The sequence below is a fragment of the Pseudophryne corroboree genome, chromosome 4, assembly GCF_028390025.1.
Source record: "Pseudophryne corroboree isolate aPseCor3 chromosome 4, aPseCor3.hap2, whole genome shotgun sequence".
Taxonomy (NCBI): domain Eukaryota; kingdom Metazoa; phylum Chordata; class Amphibia; order Anura; family Myobatrachidae; genus Pseudophryne; species Pseudophryne corroboree.
Genome location: NC_086447.1, coordinates 369027662 through 369045418, shown reverse-complemented (window position 1 = coordinate 369045418; position 17757 = coordinate 369027662). Strand labels below are relative to the sequence as shown.

The following is a 17757-nucleotide window of genomic DNA, read 5'->3' as shown; positions in this document are numbered from 1 at the left end:
GCAGCAGTGCTGCTCACTCCTGCTGACTGCTCTGCTCAGTAGCTTTTAATTCCCCACACACGTGCACACGGAGCGGCAGCTCACTCTCCTGCTGCCCATTCCGCTCCTGCACTCCAGCACCCGATCAGGCAAACTCCCTTACACACGGAGCGGCAGCTCAAAGCGCTCCCTAGGGATGTTCCAAATCATCGATGTTTATGGTCCATGTTGAATGCTTTTGCCATTGATGGTAGAGAACCAGATGGTTTCCCTCCATCGATGGTAAAGCCTAAACAAATATTATTATTTTTTTTGCAAGGTAACGGGACACGGAGCATAGCTCCGCCCCGACACCCGCTAAGGCCCGCCCCATTTTTTTATTAGCCAGCGGCCCAGCCAGAACCTTTCAGAAGGGTTCATCGAGTGGTGTAAAGCCATCAACGGTTATCACCGATGGTGCCATCGATGGACAGCCCACCGATGGCCATCCCTACCGCTCCCCGCTCAGCACCTGCACACGCACCTGTTAGCTGCAGCACCCGCAACTTCTGCATCCGGTTCAAAGTGATTAACTGCACACTGATAAAGTACCAACCAATCAGCTCTTATCATTTTCCGGGGTTCAGTATGATATCCCAATGGACAGGATGCCGGTTGTCAGAATACCAACAGCCGCTTCGATATATCCACCACCGGGATCCCGTCTTTAAGGATATTAACTGCATCCCATTTTTCAAACCCATCCTATAACATGGCAGCTAGGAGCTGATTGACTGGTACTTTATCACCGTGAAATATATCACTTTTCAAGGCTTAGTGCACCTTCCCCTTAATAAGTAACCCTATAGATGGTCGTTAGCAGAGCACCCCTACCAATGCATGTTTTACAGATCTCCTAGTTGGTGCACACCGGTGTATAAATTACTGGCTGACGCACTGTAAAAGATCCACTGGTGTTGTTATTTTATTTGTAATACAGAGGATAGCTTTAAAACATGCAGCTCTAGTAAAATGTTATTTATACAACTGCTATAGTGGTCATGGTGTCACAAGCAAACCCCCCTTTGCCTGTGACTGTTTGCCTGTGGCTGACACTGGTTTATAGCGGTACTGTACACACACCAGACTCATGGAGAGGTGAGTAAACTGGTGCTGCTGCTGCAGCCAATCCGGTGCTGCGGTGTGATCAGCAAATAGTAGCCGAGCTGCCTTCCTGGTTCCCGGCTCTGTATGGAGCGTTGCGATTGGGTGGCTGCGTGATTATTTGCTGGGTTCTTCTGGCATCCCTCTGTCTGTATGCGCTGTCCCGATCGGGTAGTGATGGGTGCTGCTGCCGCCCTGTTTGTGTTATGAGCAGTTTAGGCTCAGCGCCGGGTGATTGCCGCTGTTTTGGGTCCCGGGATTTTTAGCCACGGAATGCCCCCATCTCACTAGTGACTGTGCCGTGTTGTGCGGCTCCCCATGTAACCTCTCTGAACTGCAGTACCCTGGCAGCAGCGGGTAACATGCAGCCTCCCGTCTCCGGCCTCTTCGTAGACTCTGAATTCCCGGCCGGGATCTCCTCATTAGTCGGTGCTGGGGACACCCCCCTTGCACCACTATGTGACCGCATTACATGGCTCAGACCCCAGGTGGGAGCTCACAGATGCTTATGTGTTTTGTGCTTTTGTTTTCCCATAGTAACAAAGCCTGCTGTATATGATATAAAACTTCTAACATATTTGGGTTTGTTTTCCCTAGGAGATCTGTACATCTCCACATCTGTTCCCAGACAATCCAAGACACGGTTTGGGAAAGCAGGGGCTACTGGGTGATTGCTGGTTTATCTGTGCATGCTCTGCTCTGCAGCAGTCTGATGAGCTGCTTCATCAGGTAAGACTGCATGTTCCATCAGTGGCGGATCTAGACTTAACTTTTAGGGGGGGCGGTTTAAGAATGATGACTCCTCCCCCTAATCATAGCCCCTCCCACTTAGTAATGCCCTTCCCGTTCGCTTCTAAAATTTCCTATTGTTGCCATTACTAATAAAATGTTGCCAGTTAGTGGAGAGAACCCTGCGCACTGGTGATACAGACTGGCGAATCGCCATTCCTTCCATCAGGGGTGGTAGAGGATAAGACAGTAGGGCAATTTAAACATGCATGGGATAGACATAAGGATATTCTTACAAAGAAATAAGGATCAGATACGGTTAGAGATAAAAATAATGTAAAAAAAAAAAAAAAAGGGGCAGACTAGATGGGCCAAGTGGGTCTTATCTGCCGACAAATTCTGTTTCTACAGCACACAGAATGAGCCGAAATTCACATTATAGCACACTGAATGAGCCGACATTCACATTATAGCACACTGTATGAGCTGAAATTCACATCATAGCACACTGAATGAGCCGAAATTCACATTGTAGCACACTGTATGAGCCGAAATTCACATTATAGCACACAGAATGAGCTAAAATTCACATTATAGCACACAGTATGATCCGAAATTCACATTATAGCACACTGAATGAGCCGAAATTCACATTGTAGCACACTGAATGAGCCGAAATTCACATGATAGCACGCAGAATGAGGGAAAATTCACATGATAGCACGCAGAATGAGGGAAAATTCACATTATAGCACGCAGAATGAGGCAAAATTCACATGATAGCACGCAGAATGAGGGAAAAATCACATTATAGCACACTGTATGAGGCAAAAATGACATGATAGCACGCAGAATGAGGCAAAATTCACATGATAGCACGCAGAATGAGCCGAAATTGACATTATAGCACGCAGAATGAGGCAAAATTCACATGATAGCACGCAGAATGAGCCGAAATTGACATTATAGCACGCAGAATGAGGCAAAATTCACATGATAGCACGCAGAATGAGGGAAAAATCACATTATAGCACACTGTATGAGGCAAAAATGACATGATAGCACGCAGAATGAGGCAAAATTCACATGATAGCACGCAGAATGAGGCAAAATTCACATGATAGCACGCAGAATGAACCGAAATTGACATTATAGCACGCAGAATGAGGCAAAATTCACATGATAGCACGCAGAATGAGGCAAAATTCACATGATAGCACGCAGAATGAGCCAAAATTCACATGATAGCACGCAGAATGAGGCAAAATTCACATGATAGCACGCAGAATGAGCCGAAATTGATATTATAGCATGCAGAATGAGGCAAAATTCACATGATAGCACACAGAATGAGGCAAAATTCACATGATAGCACGCAGAATGAGCCGAAATTGACATTATAGCACGCAGAATGAGGCAAAATTCACATGATAGCACGCAGAATGAGGCAAAATTCACATGATAGCACGCAGAATGAGCCGAAATTGACATTATAGCACGCAGAATGAGGCAAAATTCACATGATAGTACGCAGAATGAGGGAAAAATCACATTATAGCACACTGTATGAGGCAAAAATGACATAGCACACAGAATGAGGCAAAATTCAGCCAAATAATGCAGGGAGAAGAGGGGGGGGGGGGGGGGGGAATGGGAGACACACACACACACTCACACACACTCCCACCTCATAGATGGAGGCCGGGTATTGGGAACGGGGTGCAGAGCGGTGCAGCGCGGCGGAGGACGAAGACAGAGAGAGAGCGTCCTGACGCGCGTACAGGAAGGAGGGGGCGTGGTCAGAACAGAGGTCGCTGTACGCGCGTCAGGACGCTCCTCTCCTCGTACCCCGCCGCGCTGCACCGCTCTCCACCCCGTTCCCAATACCGCGCCAGGACCCGGCCTCCATCCCGGTGCCGGTATATGTAGGGGGGGCGTTCGCCCTAATCGCCCCCCGCTAAATCCGTCACTATGTTCCATGTAACCCCATCTACTGTAGCTGTTCTTACGGCTCATACCACACTGACAACATTAAAGACTCATTTACGTTCTTAGGGCCAGATTCAAATTCTATTGCATCCGCTATCTCCCGTCTAAAGTGACAGCTGATAGAGGGGCGATATTAAAATGTGCCCCGTAATCGCGCTGATCGCAGCCTGGTTTAGGCGCGGAGAGCGCCTGAACCGAACTAAAGTAATGTGCGCTTTCGTGAAGAGACCCGTTTGGGCGCCCAGGCCTCTTTATACACATTTCAGCTCGCTACCTCCGGGAGTAGCAAGCGGAAATTAAGTTGTCTCGCCCGTCAGCAGTAACTTTAAAATACAGCCGGCAGGAGGGACAGGCTAACATTTGAATCCGGCCCTTATTATCCATACTGTTAAAGAGTTACTGTTTAAAGTTCTGACTTAAAATTTAATAACACCAATCAAAAAGTGCAGCCAAGTAACAACAGTAAAACCATATGATCCAAATGGAAATGTATGCGTCACTTAATACACCTTTTATACCAAAATCCTGGATCCGACCTGGGATTTGGAACACTAACCCAGATTTATCCAGCCTTGGAGAGTGATAAATTGCACAGTGATAAAGTCCCAGCCAATCAGCTCCTAACTGCCATGTTACAGGCTGTGTTTGAACAATGACAGTTAGGAGCTGACTGGTTGGTATTTCTCATACGTCCTAGAGGATGCTGGGGATCACCATTAGCACCATGGGGTATAGACGGGATCCGCAGGAGACATGGGCACTTTAAGACTTTCAAAGGGTGTGAACTGGCTCCTCCCTCTATGCCCCTTCTCCAGACTCCAGTTTTAGAATTGTGCCCAGTGAGACTGGACGCACTACAGGGGAGCTCTACTGAGTTTCTCTGAAAAAGACTTATGTTAGGTTTTTTATTTTCAGGGAGGCTGCTGGCAACAGTCTCCCTGCTTCGTGGGATCTAGGGGAGAGAAGTATGACCAACTTCTAGTGAGTTCAATGGCTCTACTTCTGGCTACAGGACACCATTAGCTCCTGAGGGTGCTGATCGCTGGGTACGCCTAGATGCTCACTCCCGCAGCCGGCCGTCACCCCCTTACAGAGCCAGAAGTCAGAAGACAGGTGAGTAGCAGAAGAAAAGAAGACTTCTTCAGTGCCGGCATTCTGAGGTACCGCGCAGCGAGTGGAACGCTGTGTGCCATGCTCCCACACACACAGCACTGCAGGGTGCAGGGCGCGGGGGGGGGGCATGAGGGGACACTGGCAAGAGGGGACATTAGTGCCAAGGCACTGTCCTAACCCCCGCCAGTATAATTATTTATTAAAATAAGCGGGACAGAAGCGCGCCATTAAGGGGGCAGAGCTTCTACCTCACAGCAAACTCTCAGCTCGGCGCCATTTCCTCTCCACAGGGCTGCAGAGACGCTGGTCCTTCCTCACACTGCTGACAAGTTTCAGGGTGTAAAACGGGGCACAGTATAATTTGGTGCAATGTATTTGATATTTAAAGCGCTACAGGTCTGGGGCATTTTTTAGTGTTTTCAGACCCGTTAATTTGGCGCTGGGTTGTGAGCTGGCAAATCCCCTCTGTGTCTCTCTGACAGAGTTTACTGTGGGTCTGTCCCCTATATGCCCGGTTTGTCTGTGGTGTTTGGTACACGTGTGTCGACATGTCTGAGGCTGGGTGCTCTTCCCAGGAGGAGGCTGTATTAGGGACACAAACTGCTGTGGGGGTGACCCTGTCGGCACCGCCGACTCCTGATTGGGTAAGTGTTTTGAATGCTAATGTGGCTCTTATTAGTAAGAGATTAGATAAGTCTGAGTCTCAGACCCAGGCATGGAAGAAATCTGTAGAGGATGTGTTATTACAAGTCCAGGACCCCTCGGGGTCACAAAAACGTACTTTTGCCCAGTTGGCAGACACTGGTACCGACACAGACACTGATTCCGGTGTCGACTATAGTGATTCCAGATTAGATCCAAAATTGGCAAAGAGCATTCAGTACATGATTGTGGCGGTTAAAGATGTATTACATATAACTGAGGACCCTGCTGTTCCTGATAAAAGAGTCTATATGTATAAGGAAAAGAAACCTGAGATTACGTTTCCTCCCTCTCATGAACTGAACACTCTATTTGAAAAAGTCTGGGAAAGCCCTGACAGGAAGTTTCAGATTCCCAAAAGGATTCCGGTGGCTTATCCGTTTCCCTCTGAGGATAGGGAAAAGTGGGAGTCACCCCCCATTGTAGACAAGGCCCTATCACGTTTATCTAAAAAGGTGGCTCTCCCGTCACCTGGCACGGCAGCCCTAAAGGACCCTGCGGATCGTAAGCAAGAAACTACGTTAAAATCCATTTATGCGACCACAGGTATGCTACTCAGACCTGTCATTGCATCTGTGTGGGTGAGTAGTGCTATCGAAAAGTGGGCAGATAACTTGTCATCTGATATAGATACCCTAGATAGGGATAGCATCCTCTTGACGCTGGGTTATATCAAGGACGCTGCAGCGTACCTAAAGGAAACTGCGAGAGATATTGGCCTTTTGGGATCAAAAGCCAATGCCATGGCAGTCTCAGCTAGGCGAGCATTGTGGATTCACCAATGGAATGCTGGTGCTGACTCCAAGAAAAATATGGAATCTCTACCATATAAAGGTGGTGTCTTGTTTGGTGACGGCCTCGCTGATTTGGTATCCGCGGGTAAGTCATCCTTTTTGCCTTATGTTCCTCCACAACAAAAGAAAACACACCACTATCAAATGCAGTCCTTTCGTCCCAATAAATACAGAAAAGGGCAAGGTTCTTCCTTCCTTGCTACTAGAGGAAGGGGAAGAGGTAAAAGATCACCAGCCTTGTCGGGTTCCCAGGAGCAGAACTCCTCCCCGGCTTCTGCCAACTCCACCGCATGACGCTGGGGCTCCTCTGCGGGAGTCCGCACTGGTGGGGGCACGTCTTAAACTCTTCAGTCAGTTCTGGTTTCGTTCGAACCTGGACCCATGGGTTTTACAGATAGTATCCCAAGGGTACAAACTGGAGTTTCAAGACGTTCCCCCTCGCCGATTTTTGAAATCGGCCTTACCAGCTTCTCTTCCGGACAGGGAGGTAGTATGCGACGCAATACAAAAGTTGTGTCAAAATTAGGTCATTGTCATGGTTCCCCCGTCACAACAGGGAGAAGGCTTTTATTCAAGCCTGTTCGTGGTCCCGAAGCCGGACGGCTCGGTCAGACCGATCCTAAACCTGAAATCCCTAAATTTCTACCTTAAAAAATTCAAATTCAAGATGGAGTCTCTCCTAGCAGTGATCTCCAGTCTGGAGGAAGGGGATTTTATGGTGTCGGTGGACATAAAAGATGCCTATTTACATGTTCCCATTTATCCTCCGCATCAGGCTTACCTGAGGTTTGCAATTCAGGATTGTCATTACCAATTTCAGACGTTGCCGTTTGGTCTGTCCATGGCTCCGAGGATTTTCACCAAAGTGATGGCGGAAATGATGGTTCTCCTGATAAAGGCGAGATCCAGAGACCAGTTGGTGCAAAACATTGCACTCTCCCTGACAGTTCTTCAACAACATGGTTGGCTCCTAAACTTGCCAAAATCACAGTTGATTCCGACGACGCGGTTGTCGTTTTTGGGAATGATACTGGACACAGAACTACAGAGAGTTTTTCTTCCAGTGGAAAAGGCTCTGGAACTTCAGAGTCTGGTAAAAAAAATTCTGAAACCAGCAAGAGTGTCAATCCATCAATGCACTCGGTTGGTGGTGAAGATGGTTGCGGCCTACGAGGCCATTCAATTTGGCAGATTCCATGCCAGAGTGTTTCAGTGGGACCTGTTGGACAAGTGGTCCGGATCCCACCTGCACATGCACCGAAGGATAATCCTGTCTTCCAAGACCAGAATCTCACTCCTGTTGTGGCTGCACAGCTCTCACCTCCTAGAGGGGCGCAGGGTCGGGATCCAGTACTGGATCCTAGTAACCACAGATGCAAGTCTCCGAGGCTGGGGAGCAGTCACACAGGGGGAAAACTTCCAAGGAAGATGGTCAAGCCAGGAAACTTGTCTCCACACTGGAGTTAAGGGCCATTTACAACGGCCTTCTACAAGCGGAACATCTTCTTCGCAATCTGGCCGTATTGGTACAGTTTGACAATGTAACAGCAGTAGCGTACATAAACCGCCAGGGCGGAACAAAAAGCAGAGCGGCAATGGCAGAAGCCACAAAGGTTCCCCGCTGTGCGGAAAAGCATACAAGCGCTCTGTCAGCGATCTTCCTTCCAGGAGTGGAGAACTGGGAAGCAGACTTCCTCAACAGACACGATCTCCATCCAGGAGAGTGGGGCCTCCATCAAGAGGTCTTCACAGAGGTGACAAGTCATTGGGGAATTCCTCAAATAGATATGATGGCATCTCGTCTCGACAAGAAGCTTCAGAGATATTGTTCCAGGTCGAGGGACCCTCAAGCAATAGCAGTGGATGCACTGGTGACACCATGGGTGTTTCAGTTGGTGTATGTATTCCCTCCACTTCCTCTCATTCCAAAAGTTTTAAAGATCATAAGAAGAACAAAGATTCAAGCGATCCTCATTGTCCCAGACTGGCCAAGGAGGGCTTGGTATCCAGATCTTCAGGAATTACTCATAGAAGATCCCTGGCCTCTTCCTCTACATGAGGACCTGTTACAGCAGGGGCCGTGCGTGTATCAAGACTTACCGCGGCTACAATTGACGGCATGGCGGTTGAACGCCAAATCCGAAAGGGTATTCCCAGTGAAGTCATTCCCACACTTATTCAGGCCAGAAAAGGAGTAACGTCTAAACATTACCACCATATTTGGAAAAAATATGTTTCTTGGTGTGAATCCAAGAAGGCTCCTACGGAAGAATTTCAGCTAGGACGTTTTCTCCATTTTCTACAAGCAGGTACGGATGTGGGCCTAAAGTTGGGCTCAATTAAGGTACAGATTTCAGCCTTATCGGTTTTCTTTAAAAAACAATTGGCCTCCCTTCCAGAAGTTCAGACTTTCGTGAAAGGTGTGTTGCACATCCAACCTCCATTTGTACCCCTAGTGGCACCATGGGATATTAACGTGGTGTTGCAGTTCCTTCAATCACATTGGTTTGAACCTTTTACAGGAGGTGGGGTTGAAATTCCTCACTTGGAAAGTGGTCATTCTGTTGGCCTTGGCATCCGCAAGGCGGGTGTCTAAGTTAGCGTCCTTGTCTCACAAGAGCCCTTATTTGATCTTCCATGAAGATAGAGCAGAGTTGAGGACTCGTCAGCAATTTCTGCCGAAGGTGGTTTCATCTTTCCACATGAACCAACCTATTGTGGTGCCAGTGGCTACTGACGTCTTAATTGAGTCAAAGTCTCTGGATGTGGTCAGAGCTTTGAAAATTTATGTCGCCAGAACGGCTCAGGTTAGGAAAACGGAGGCTCTGTTTGTACTGTATGCTCCCAACAAGATTGGGTGTCCTGCTTCCAAGCAGACCATTGCACGCTGGATCTGTAATACGATTCAGCATGCTCATTCCACGGCTGGATTGCCGTTACCGAAATCGGTGAAGGCCCATTCTACTAGAAAGGTGGGCTCGTCCTGGGCGGCTGCCCGGGGGTGTCTCGGCATTGCAACTTTGCCAAGCAGCTACTTGGTCGGGTTCAAACACTTTTGCAAAGTTTTACAAGTTTGATACCCTGGCCGATGATGACCTCAAGTTTGGTCAATTGGTGCTGCAGAGTCATCCGCACTCTCGCGCCCGTTCTAGAGCTTTAGTATAACCCCATGGTTCTAATGGTGACCCCAGCATCCTCTAGGACGTATGAGAAAATGGGATTTTAATACCAACCGGTAAATCCTTTTCTCTTAGTCTGTAGAGGATGCTGGCCACCTGTCCCAGTGCGTACTGTATCTGCAGTTATTAGTTGTGGTTACACACATGTTGTGTTACGTTATTGTCAGCATGTTGCTGCAATTGTTCATACCGTTGGCTTGTGTTCTGTTGAATGCCACGTTGTGCGGCATGCATGAGGTGTGAGCTGGTATGACTCTCACCTTAGTTTAACAATAAGTCCTTTCCTCGAAATGTCCGTCTCCCTGGGCACAGTTCCTATAACTGGAGTCTGGAGGAGGGGCATAGAGGGAGGAGCCAGTTCACACCCTTTGAAAGTCTTAAAGTGCCCATGTCTCCTGCGGATCCCGTGTATACCCCATGGTTCTAATGGTGACCCCAGCATCCCATTTTTATGACCGTGTAATTATTCACTCTCCAAGGCTTGATAAATCTGGACCACTGTTCTAATCTGGGTCAGACCCGGGATTCTACCCATTTCCACTGTGCTGCCAACCCAGGATATTCCTGGGTCGGCACTGTTCACACTGCACGTGGGTGAAGTGTCTTTAACTTAACTGGCATGGTCAGATTTCATGCGACTGCGCCGTCCCACCCTGTCCCCCCGTTTTTGATGAGGAGATCCATTCTGCATATGTGCATAATATAATGTTTAAATATTTAGAAAAATACTTTTTAAACTTTATTAAATAAAATAAATTTAAAAAAACCATGTTATTAACAGTTTTGAAAGGAAAAATCGTCAGTTAAGTGGTTAAGGCTGGCGCTTAGAGGTGACATCATCTCCAAGCGCTAGGAAATCTGCTGATCAGGACCCGTGGATGTCTTGCATCACGTTGTGGGCAACCCCAGCACTCTGGCAGCTGCCGGTCTGCTCCCAGCCTCCGTTTCTGTATAGTGAATGGATGCCACACTCATGCGTGCAGAATCCATTCACCTTCGTTCCGGCACTGCTGCTGTCTGCATAGCAGGGCAGACAGCAGCAGAGACTGCGTGCACCCTGTCTCCCGAGGTATGAGCTCTCCCATTGCTGTAAATGGGTCCCATTGGATGAGTTACCCGTTTACACTGCCACTCAACACAAGTCCTACTCGTGTTGAACCCTGCTCGTTTCCCGCGTCGGATTGCCAGGTCATTGGACCCGGGTTATTTTGTTTCTGGGTGTTTCCACTGAGGCCCGACCCGGCAATAACCTGGGATTTTGAGTCAGGGGTATTAATAAATATACTAAATCTTAAAATATATATTCTTCTACTCCCTTGTAGCCGTAACGAGGCATTTTGGTGCTCCGTGTCATAAAGACCATTATCCCCCCCCGTATTTTAAATAGGGACAGTGCTCATGTGGAAAAGGGCATGGCCAAACAATAGTACCTCCCAATTCAAGTTACTTCACACAGTATTGTCCGTTATTCATGTTATACCACACAGTAGTACCGCTTATACATGTTACATCACACAGTAGTACCCCTTATACATGTTATGCTACAAAGCAGCATCCCTTATACACATTGGCCCTCATTCCGAGTTGTTCGCTCGCAAGCTGCTTTTAGCAGCTTTACACACGCTAAGCCGCCGCCTACTGGGAGTGAATCTTAGCTTCTTAAAATTGCGAACGAAAGATTTGCAATATAGCGAAAAGACATCTCTGTGCAGTTTCTGAGTAGCTCGAGACTTACTCGGCATCTGCGATCAGTTCAGTGCTTGTCGTTCCTGGTTTGACGTCATAAACACACCCAGCGTTCGCCCAGACACTCCTCCGTTTCTCCAGCCACTCCCGCGTTTTTCCCAGAAACGGTAGCGTTTTTTCGCACACACCCATAAAACGGCCAGTTTCCGCCCAGAAACACCCACTTCCTGTCAATCACATTACGATCACCAGAACGAAGAAAAAACCGTGAGTAAAAAACCTAACTGCATAGCAAATTTACTTTGCTTAGTCGCACTGCGGACATTGCGCATGCGCACTAAGCGGAAAATCGCTGCGATGCGAAAAAATTTACCGAGCGAACAACTCGGAATGACCCCCATTATTCCCATAAAGTAGTAGTGCTCCTTACTCATTATGCCCAGTAGCGGATTTCCCACTAGTCACGTGAGGCACGTGCCTAGGGGCGGCACTTGTTGGGAGGGGGGGGTAAGCGCCCCCACACCAGTAGTAGCGCCCCCACACCAGTAGTAGCGCCCCCAGACCAATCCCCTCCCTATGCGTCACTCTCAGTAAATCATGACTTCATAACACAGATGCACGTTGTTGCCGCACTCACCCCTCCTCCAGTTAATCTGTGGCTGACCAGGGGTACACGGGTGTAGTATGTGATGCTGGCGGTCGGGCTCCCAGCTGGGTCGACAGCTGGGCGAGCGCAAATGAGCCCCTTACGGGCTCGCTGCGCTCGCCACGCTGCGGGCATGGTGGCGCGCTATGCTATCTGTTCTCCCTCCAGGGGGGTCGTGGACCCCCAAGAGGGAGAAAAGATGTCAGTATGCCGGCGGTTGGGATTCCGGCGCCGGTATGGTGGTCGTCGGGAGGCTAGCCGCCGGCAACCTGAAGACCACCCGGGGTACACAAATAAGCTGTCTAAGCCATCCTATCTGTCCCTAAAATTACTACCACCTTTATTTGCAATATGCAAATGGAACGGCTCTTCGGCAGGGTACTATGGGTGGGAGTCTGCAGAGACATCATGACCTGACATGGGGTGGGGTGGGGGGGGGGTCTTGCGCACAGCTACTAATATACACTGCAGCAGGTGCTATGCAATTCGAGATTGCAGCGGCCAGTTCTGACCACATGACATCTGCACTCTGCGGAAAATTGTAGGGAAAGTTAGTGCATATTGCACCGTGTGTACACAGCTTGCGATGCCGATGCGCGGTCCCGCGGGATCGGCATCGCAATAAAAAATAGACTGCGCAGTCAGCCCAACATTGACTATATCAGTAGGGCCGGGCTCCGGCCCCGTCAAATAGTCAGTGTCAGGCAAACAGCGCATCGCACCGTGTGTACACGGCATTAGTTCTTGTTTGCAGGTGCTGCCTATAATTACAGAGTATCAGAAACCTTTCTTTACTTATTCATCCCATTTGAATTCATCCAAGATTAACCCAACACATTCTCCCTAATCTCCTTTCTATGCACCACCAAGCCACACGCTTTATACTTCCAGGACCTTCCTCCAACACCACATTGGACTACAGATATTTGGATTGCATCTGTCTCTCTGTACAGGGATGTAGTTAATATCCCTGCGCTTAGGATCCCAATGGTCAGAATGCTGAGAGCAGCATCCCAACACTCAGGATCCCGACTGTAAATACTAGGGTTAGGTTTGGGGGTTAGGGTTAAGCATTAGGGGGAGGGTTAGGTTAGGCTGTATATGGGAGGGTCGTTAGGCTGTGGCAGGGTTTGTTAGGCTGTGGCAGGGTTTGTTAGGGTTACAGTTAAAATACTTCCCAAAATCTATCTGTATTTTAAGTGTCTGGATGCCACTGTTGGCATTCTGACCATCTGGATCCTGTGTGCTGATATCGTTACCAACCCTCTGTACTACCAAATGCTAGGACTTAAAAGTACTCTTCTTGTTAGCAAGCCAGGGGAGACGGCTTCTTGAAATCCACATAAAGCTAAATAAAATAGTCTCTAACAAGCACTTAGGGCCTGCAAGTACAATATATATAGACCAGGGAAATTTGGGTGTAGTTTAAACATGGACATTGCCCGCTTGTCATTCTAGCTCACAATTTGCTCAAGATAATGGAATCTTCCTGAAATGACAGGTGGTTGGAGTTCATCATGTGCTATTACTGAATGAATATTGAGGGATCCAGTATTGGTGCCCTTCCTCCCTTCTGTACACTTTTGTGCTAGAAATAACATTATTCTGCTGTTATGTAATATATTGTTTGCATCCTGTGTGTTATATAGCATGTTGGTCTTATCACTCTCTGCTTGGCTATCATTAACGCTCTTATCATTATTTTTACCTTGAGGTTTTTCCTGCTGGTCAGTGTACCTGGAATGATCCTGGTTACTCGGGCTGCTTCACCTGCCGGTTTTGGAGATTTGGACGCTGGGTGGAGGTGACCATTGATGACTGTTTGCCTTGCTTGGGGCACAAGCTTTGCTTCTCCCATTGTCAAGATGAGGGAGCTTTTTGGCTTCCACTCTTGGAAAAAGCCTATGCCAAGTATGTTTTTATGAGGTTTCTCCCTTAATTCTGCAAATAGGAACCACTCTGCTTACTCTATTTTAGACCCATTTTGTAATCTACTTGTTGGTCCTAATTCCGGCTGGATCTGAGGCACATAGGGCAAAGTACCGATGTTTGGCACTTTGTGCAAGTGCTGGACCTCTACTGCATCATTGGAAGCACTACGGCTGCAGATGTCTGTAGAGTGAAAGTCTGCAGCCATTTGTGGGCTGCAAAGGACTCCGTTTCTCAAAACGGAGGTGTGTTGTCACCGTTTTGGGGGAGTGACAAGGCCAGGATATCCGTCGGAAGACTCATTTCCTGGCCTCTTTGTAAGAACCGCGGCTGATACAAGGCAGAAAAATAAATGCAGGCATGAAAAAAAGGGTAGAGAGGTGCGGCTCATACATTGTAATTGAAAGAGGTAATACGTGAAACAAGAGGGGCGAATGGAGGTTGGGACAGGTATGAGGGGACATCAGTTGGTTATTTTAGGTGGGAGTAGGGAAAGATCTAATAAATGAATATGGATTTTCAGAGCGCATTTTAGAGCTTTGAAAGCTGTGGGAGAGAGGGATTGGTGATGGTAGGAAATAACAAGTGGGCATCAGCACAGGTGAGGCGTTGGATGCGGGATAAAAAGGTGCTTACCAAAGACGAGGTAAGGTGTGGAACTAAGGGTGAGAGGGAAAATATTTTGGTATAAGATTTGAGATGTAGGAAGGGGGGGTGATGTTGAGGGATTTGTAGGTAAGGTGAGTCATTTGATTCTGGAGGACATAGGGAGCCAGTGTAAGGATTTGCCAAGTGGTGCAGCAGATGGGGGACTGTAAGAGAGAAAGACCAGCATTTATTATGGAATATCAAATGCCAGGAGGATGCCCTCACCGCTTTCTGACCCCCCCCCCCCCCACACACACACACACACCCACGCACACACACTCCTCCCCTTACAGCTGTTACTGTGTCCCTGCCGAAATACTGCCCCCCTTTTCCCTCACTTTACTGTCTTCACAGGTTGCTGCCTGATGGGAAACAGTTCCCTGCCAACTTCTCTCGCAGCTGGGTGGTCAGATATACGATTCCCCTGACACAGACACTAATCCCACCTTCCTTCACTATTTAGCCTGGTCCCACCTTCAGCTGCTTCACAGAGAGAGAGAGAGAGACTGGATGGGGAGTGAGAGTGGAAAGAGAAACTGTGGCAAGAGGGGGGGAGAAAGAGACAATGAAAGAGGGTTAATGGGAAGAGCGGACGATACGCACATTTTCAACACATCGTATCGATATAACATTAGTAAAAGTGCATATCGTGTACCTTTCACTAATGATAACGATCTGATGCATAGTTCCACGGGTTGTTTGATGTATCTTTAGATCTTCCCTACTGCAGGGAAGATCCGCAGCTATCGTTCGTAACAGCATGCTCCTGGATGTGGTCACTCCACAGATCTTAAGATCTATTATATGCGTATGCACAAAATTATTTGTCCAGGACTGCCGGGGAGTTCAAGGGAAATTGCTAAAGGACACGCATCTTTTGTGTGTCGTTCTAGTGTGTGGGCACCTTAAGATAGGTGGAGAGAGACGGGAGAAAAAAATTGGCATTTTTGGAAAGCGCAAATAACAACCGGGCAAATGATGGGACCATAATAGCAGTTTATATGCTTTCTAAGGATGTGTACACACGGTGAGTTATTTTCTTTTGATTTTGACTGTATAGTCAAAATCGCAAGAAAAGTTAGTACAGATCGCAAGGTTAAAGTCACCTTGTGATCCCGATGCGCGGTCCTGCCAGTTCGGCATCGCAAGAAAAGATAGACTGCGCAGGCAAGTCAATCCTTGCTAGATCGGTGTACTATCTAGTTCATTTCACATGTCAATGACATCTCACATAAGCCAAAATCTCACATAAACCAAAATCGTAAGCACACATAGTCCATATCTCAAGAAGAGTTAGTCAAAATCGGTGGTGCTGGGCTCCGGGGAATAATCCTTGATATGCCCGATTTTCACTTGCGATTTCCCTTGAACTCCCCGGAGCCAAGCACCACCGATTTTGACTTTTCTTGAGATATGGACTATGTGTGCTTACGATTTTGGCTTATGTGAGATTTTGGCTTATGTGAGATGTCATTGACATGTCAGATGAACTAGATAGTGCACCGATCTAGCAAGGATTGACTTGCCTGCACAGTCTATCTTTTCTTGCGATGCTGACCTGGCGGGACCGCGATCCCGATTCGATCCCGTTGCGCAAGGTGACTTTCACCTTGCGATCTGCACTAACTTTTCTTGCTATTTTGTCTATATAGTCAAAATCGAAAGAAAATATCTCACCGTGTATATACACCCTTAGTTTTAACTTTATTTGCCGTACATAGAATATAAAAAGTGGCTTTCAACCAAGACTTGTAATGAGATTATTTTTTGTATGTAATACTTTCAGACATTACTGTATTGTAGGTGTGTGACATATTTGGAATGTTCTGTTTGCTTGACATAGCTTCTCATCAGGGGCCAAGGCTGTTGCCTAAATCAGTGCTTCACAAATCCAATCCCTGGGACACACTTAGGGGGGTATTCAATTTGCCGTGAATTCGCAGCAATTATTTTGTGCGAAATCGGAAAATTGTTGCAGTGGAAGGTATAGATGAAAATAGGGAAATCAGCCTGTACCCCCAAAAATGCTAAACTAACATAGGATAGCAGAAGAGATTTTGGGGACTTAAATTGTGGCTGCCATATGCATTTTTTTAAAAATGCAAAAAAATTATAGAAAGCAAGTTTTTTTTGTGCAAAATAATTGTTCTCATTGAATTTGGGGTACATGAAAATGGGTATAAGTTTATATTTGGGTCATTTTAGGGTACTTTGAAAAAAGACTTTTGGAAACAGACCGATTACTCCCACCTGCAAGCCTAAACACCTATCCCACTCATAATTAACCCCAATATACCTGTCCAATACCTTGAACCCTAATTTCCATCACTTTGTACGTTATCACCCCAAAATTACATGTCATTATTGGCCAATTAAAAATAATTAAAAACTTCAACATGCCTAATTAGTCATTAAGGGGAGTGTCCCAGGGGTTCTGTACCATATCCAAACATTTTTACCTTAAAATAGGGTTTTTTCCCAACTTTTCACCTGCTCAGAGTAGGTGAAGTGAAATTTGTGAAAAAATCATCACCGATAAATTTCCCCGGATAATTTAATTGGCTGTAATCGAGATTCATGGGAAAAGTCTGTTTTTTTCACGCGAAAAGTCCGTTACCACAGGTAATTGAATACCCCCCTCACAGTGCATAAGTAGAGCAAGTTTTGAACTCTCTTGCACAGCAAGCATATGTACAGCAGCCTAAGGGGGTACCCTGATACTGGGGGTAATTCAGACTGGATCGCGGTAGCGATCGCAGTCTGAATTACTATGTGTAGTGTGCACGCGCAGCGGCCGCACTGCACGTGCACACCCTGGGAGCCCAGTGAGATGCGGAGCATCTCACTGGCTGCGATCACCTCTGTCTGATTGACAGGCAGAGGCTGTCACGGGGCGGGAGGGGGCGTGCCAACGTCGTTAGAACGCCGTCGGCGGGGCTCGGTTCGGATAACGGAGGTGTGTCCGGACAGTTGGGGGGCGGGCCGCGGTGGCTGCGTGACATCACACGCAGCCGCTGCGACCTGGGTCGCGACCCATAGCTACCTGTCTGGCAGGGAGCTACTCATCAGTTACAAAAGCATTGCCGCCGTGCAATGCTTTTGTACCTGTGCGGGGGAAGGGGAGGGGGTAGGGCCTGACATGCGGGGCAGACTAGCCCTGTGCTGGACGTCCCCCCGCATGTCAGAGTAACTGATCGTATTACGAATTACCCCCACTGTC

At 47.6% G+C, this 17757-nt stretch overlaps 1 protein-coding gene across 1 annotated transcript in view; it reads left to right on the top strand.

The window, feature by feature from the left end:
* Positions 1–1223: 1223 nt before the first annotated feature.
* CAPN10 (calpain 10) overlaps positions 1224–17757 on the top strand; it is a 158842-nt gene continuing 142308 nt past the window's right edge. Inside the window, exons 1-3 of the mRNA XM_063916574.1 lie at positions 1224–1610; positions 1720–1851; positions 13675–13871. Of these exons, the coding sequence (XP_063772644.1) occupies positions 1485–1610; positions 1720–1851; positions 13675–13871 (455 nt within the window). The 5' untranslated portion in view covers positions 1224–1484. The remainder of the gene's footprint in view (positions 1611–1719; positions 1852–13674; positions 13872–17757) is intronic.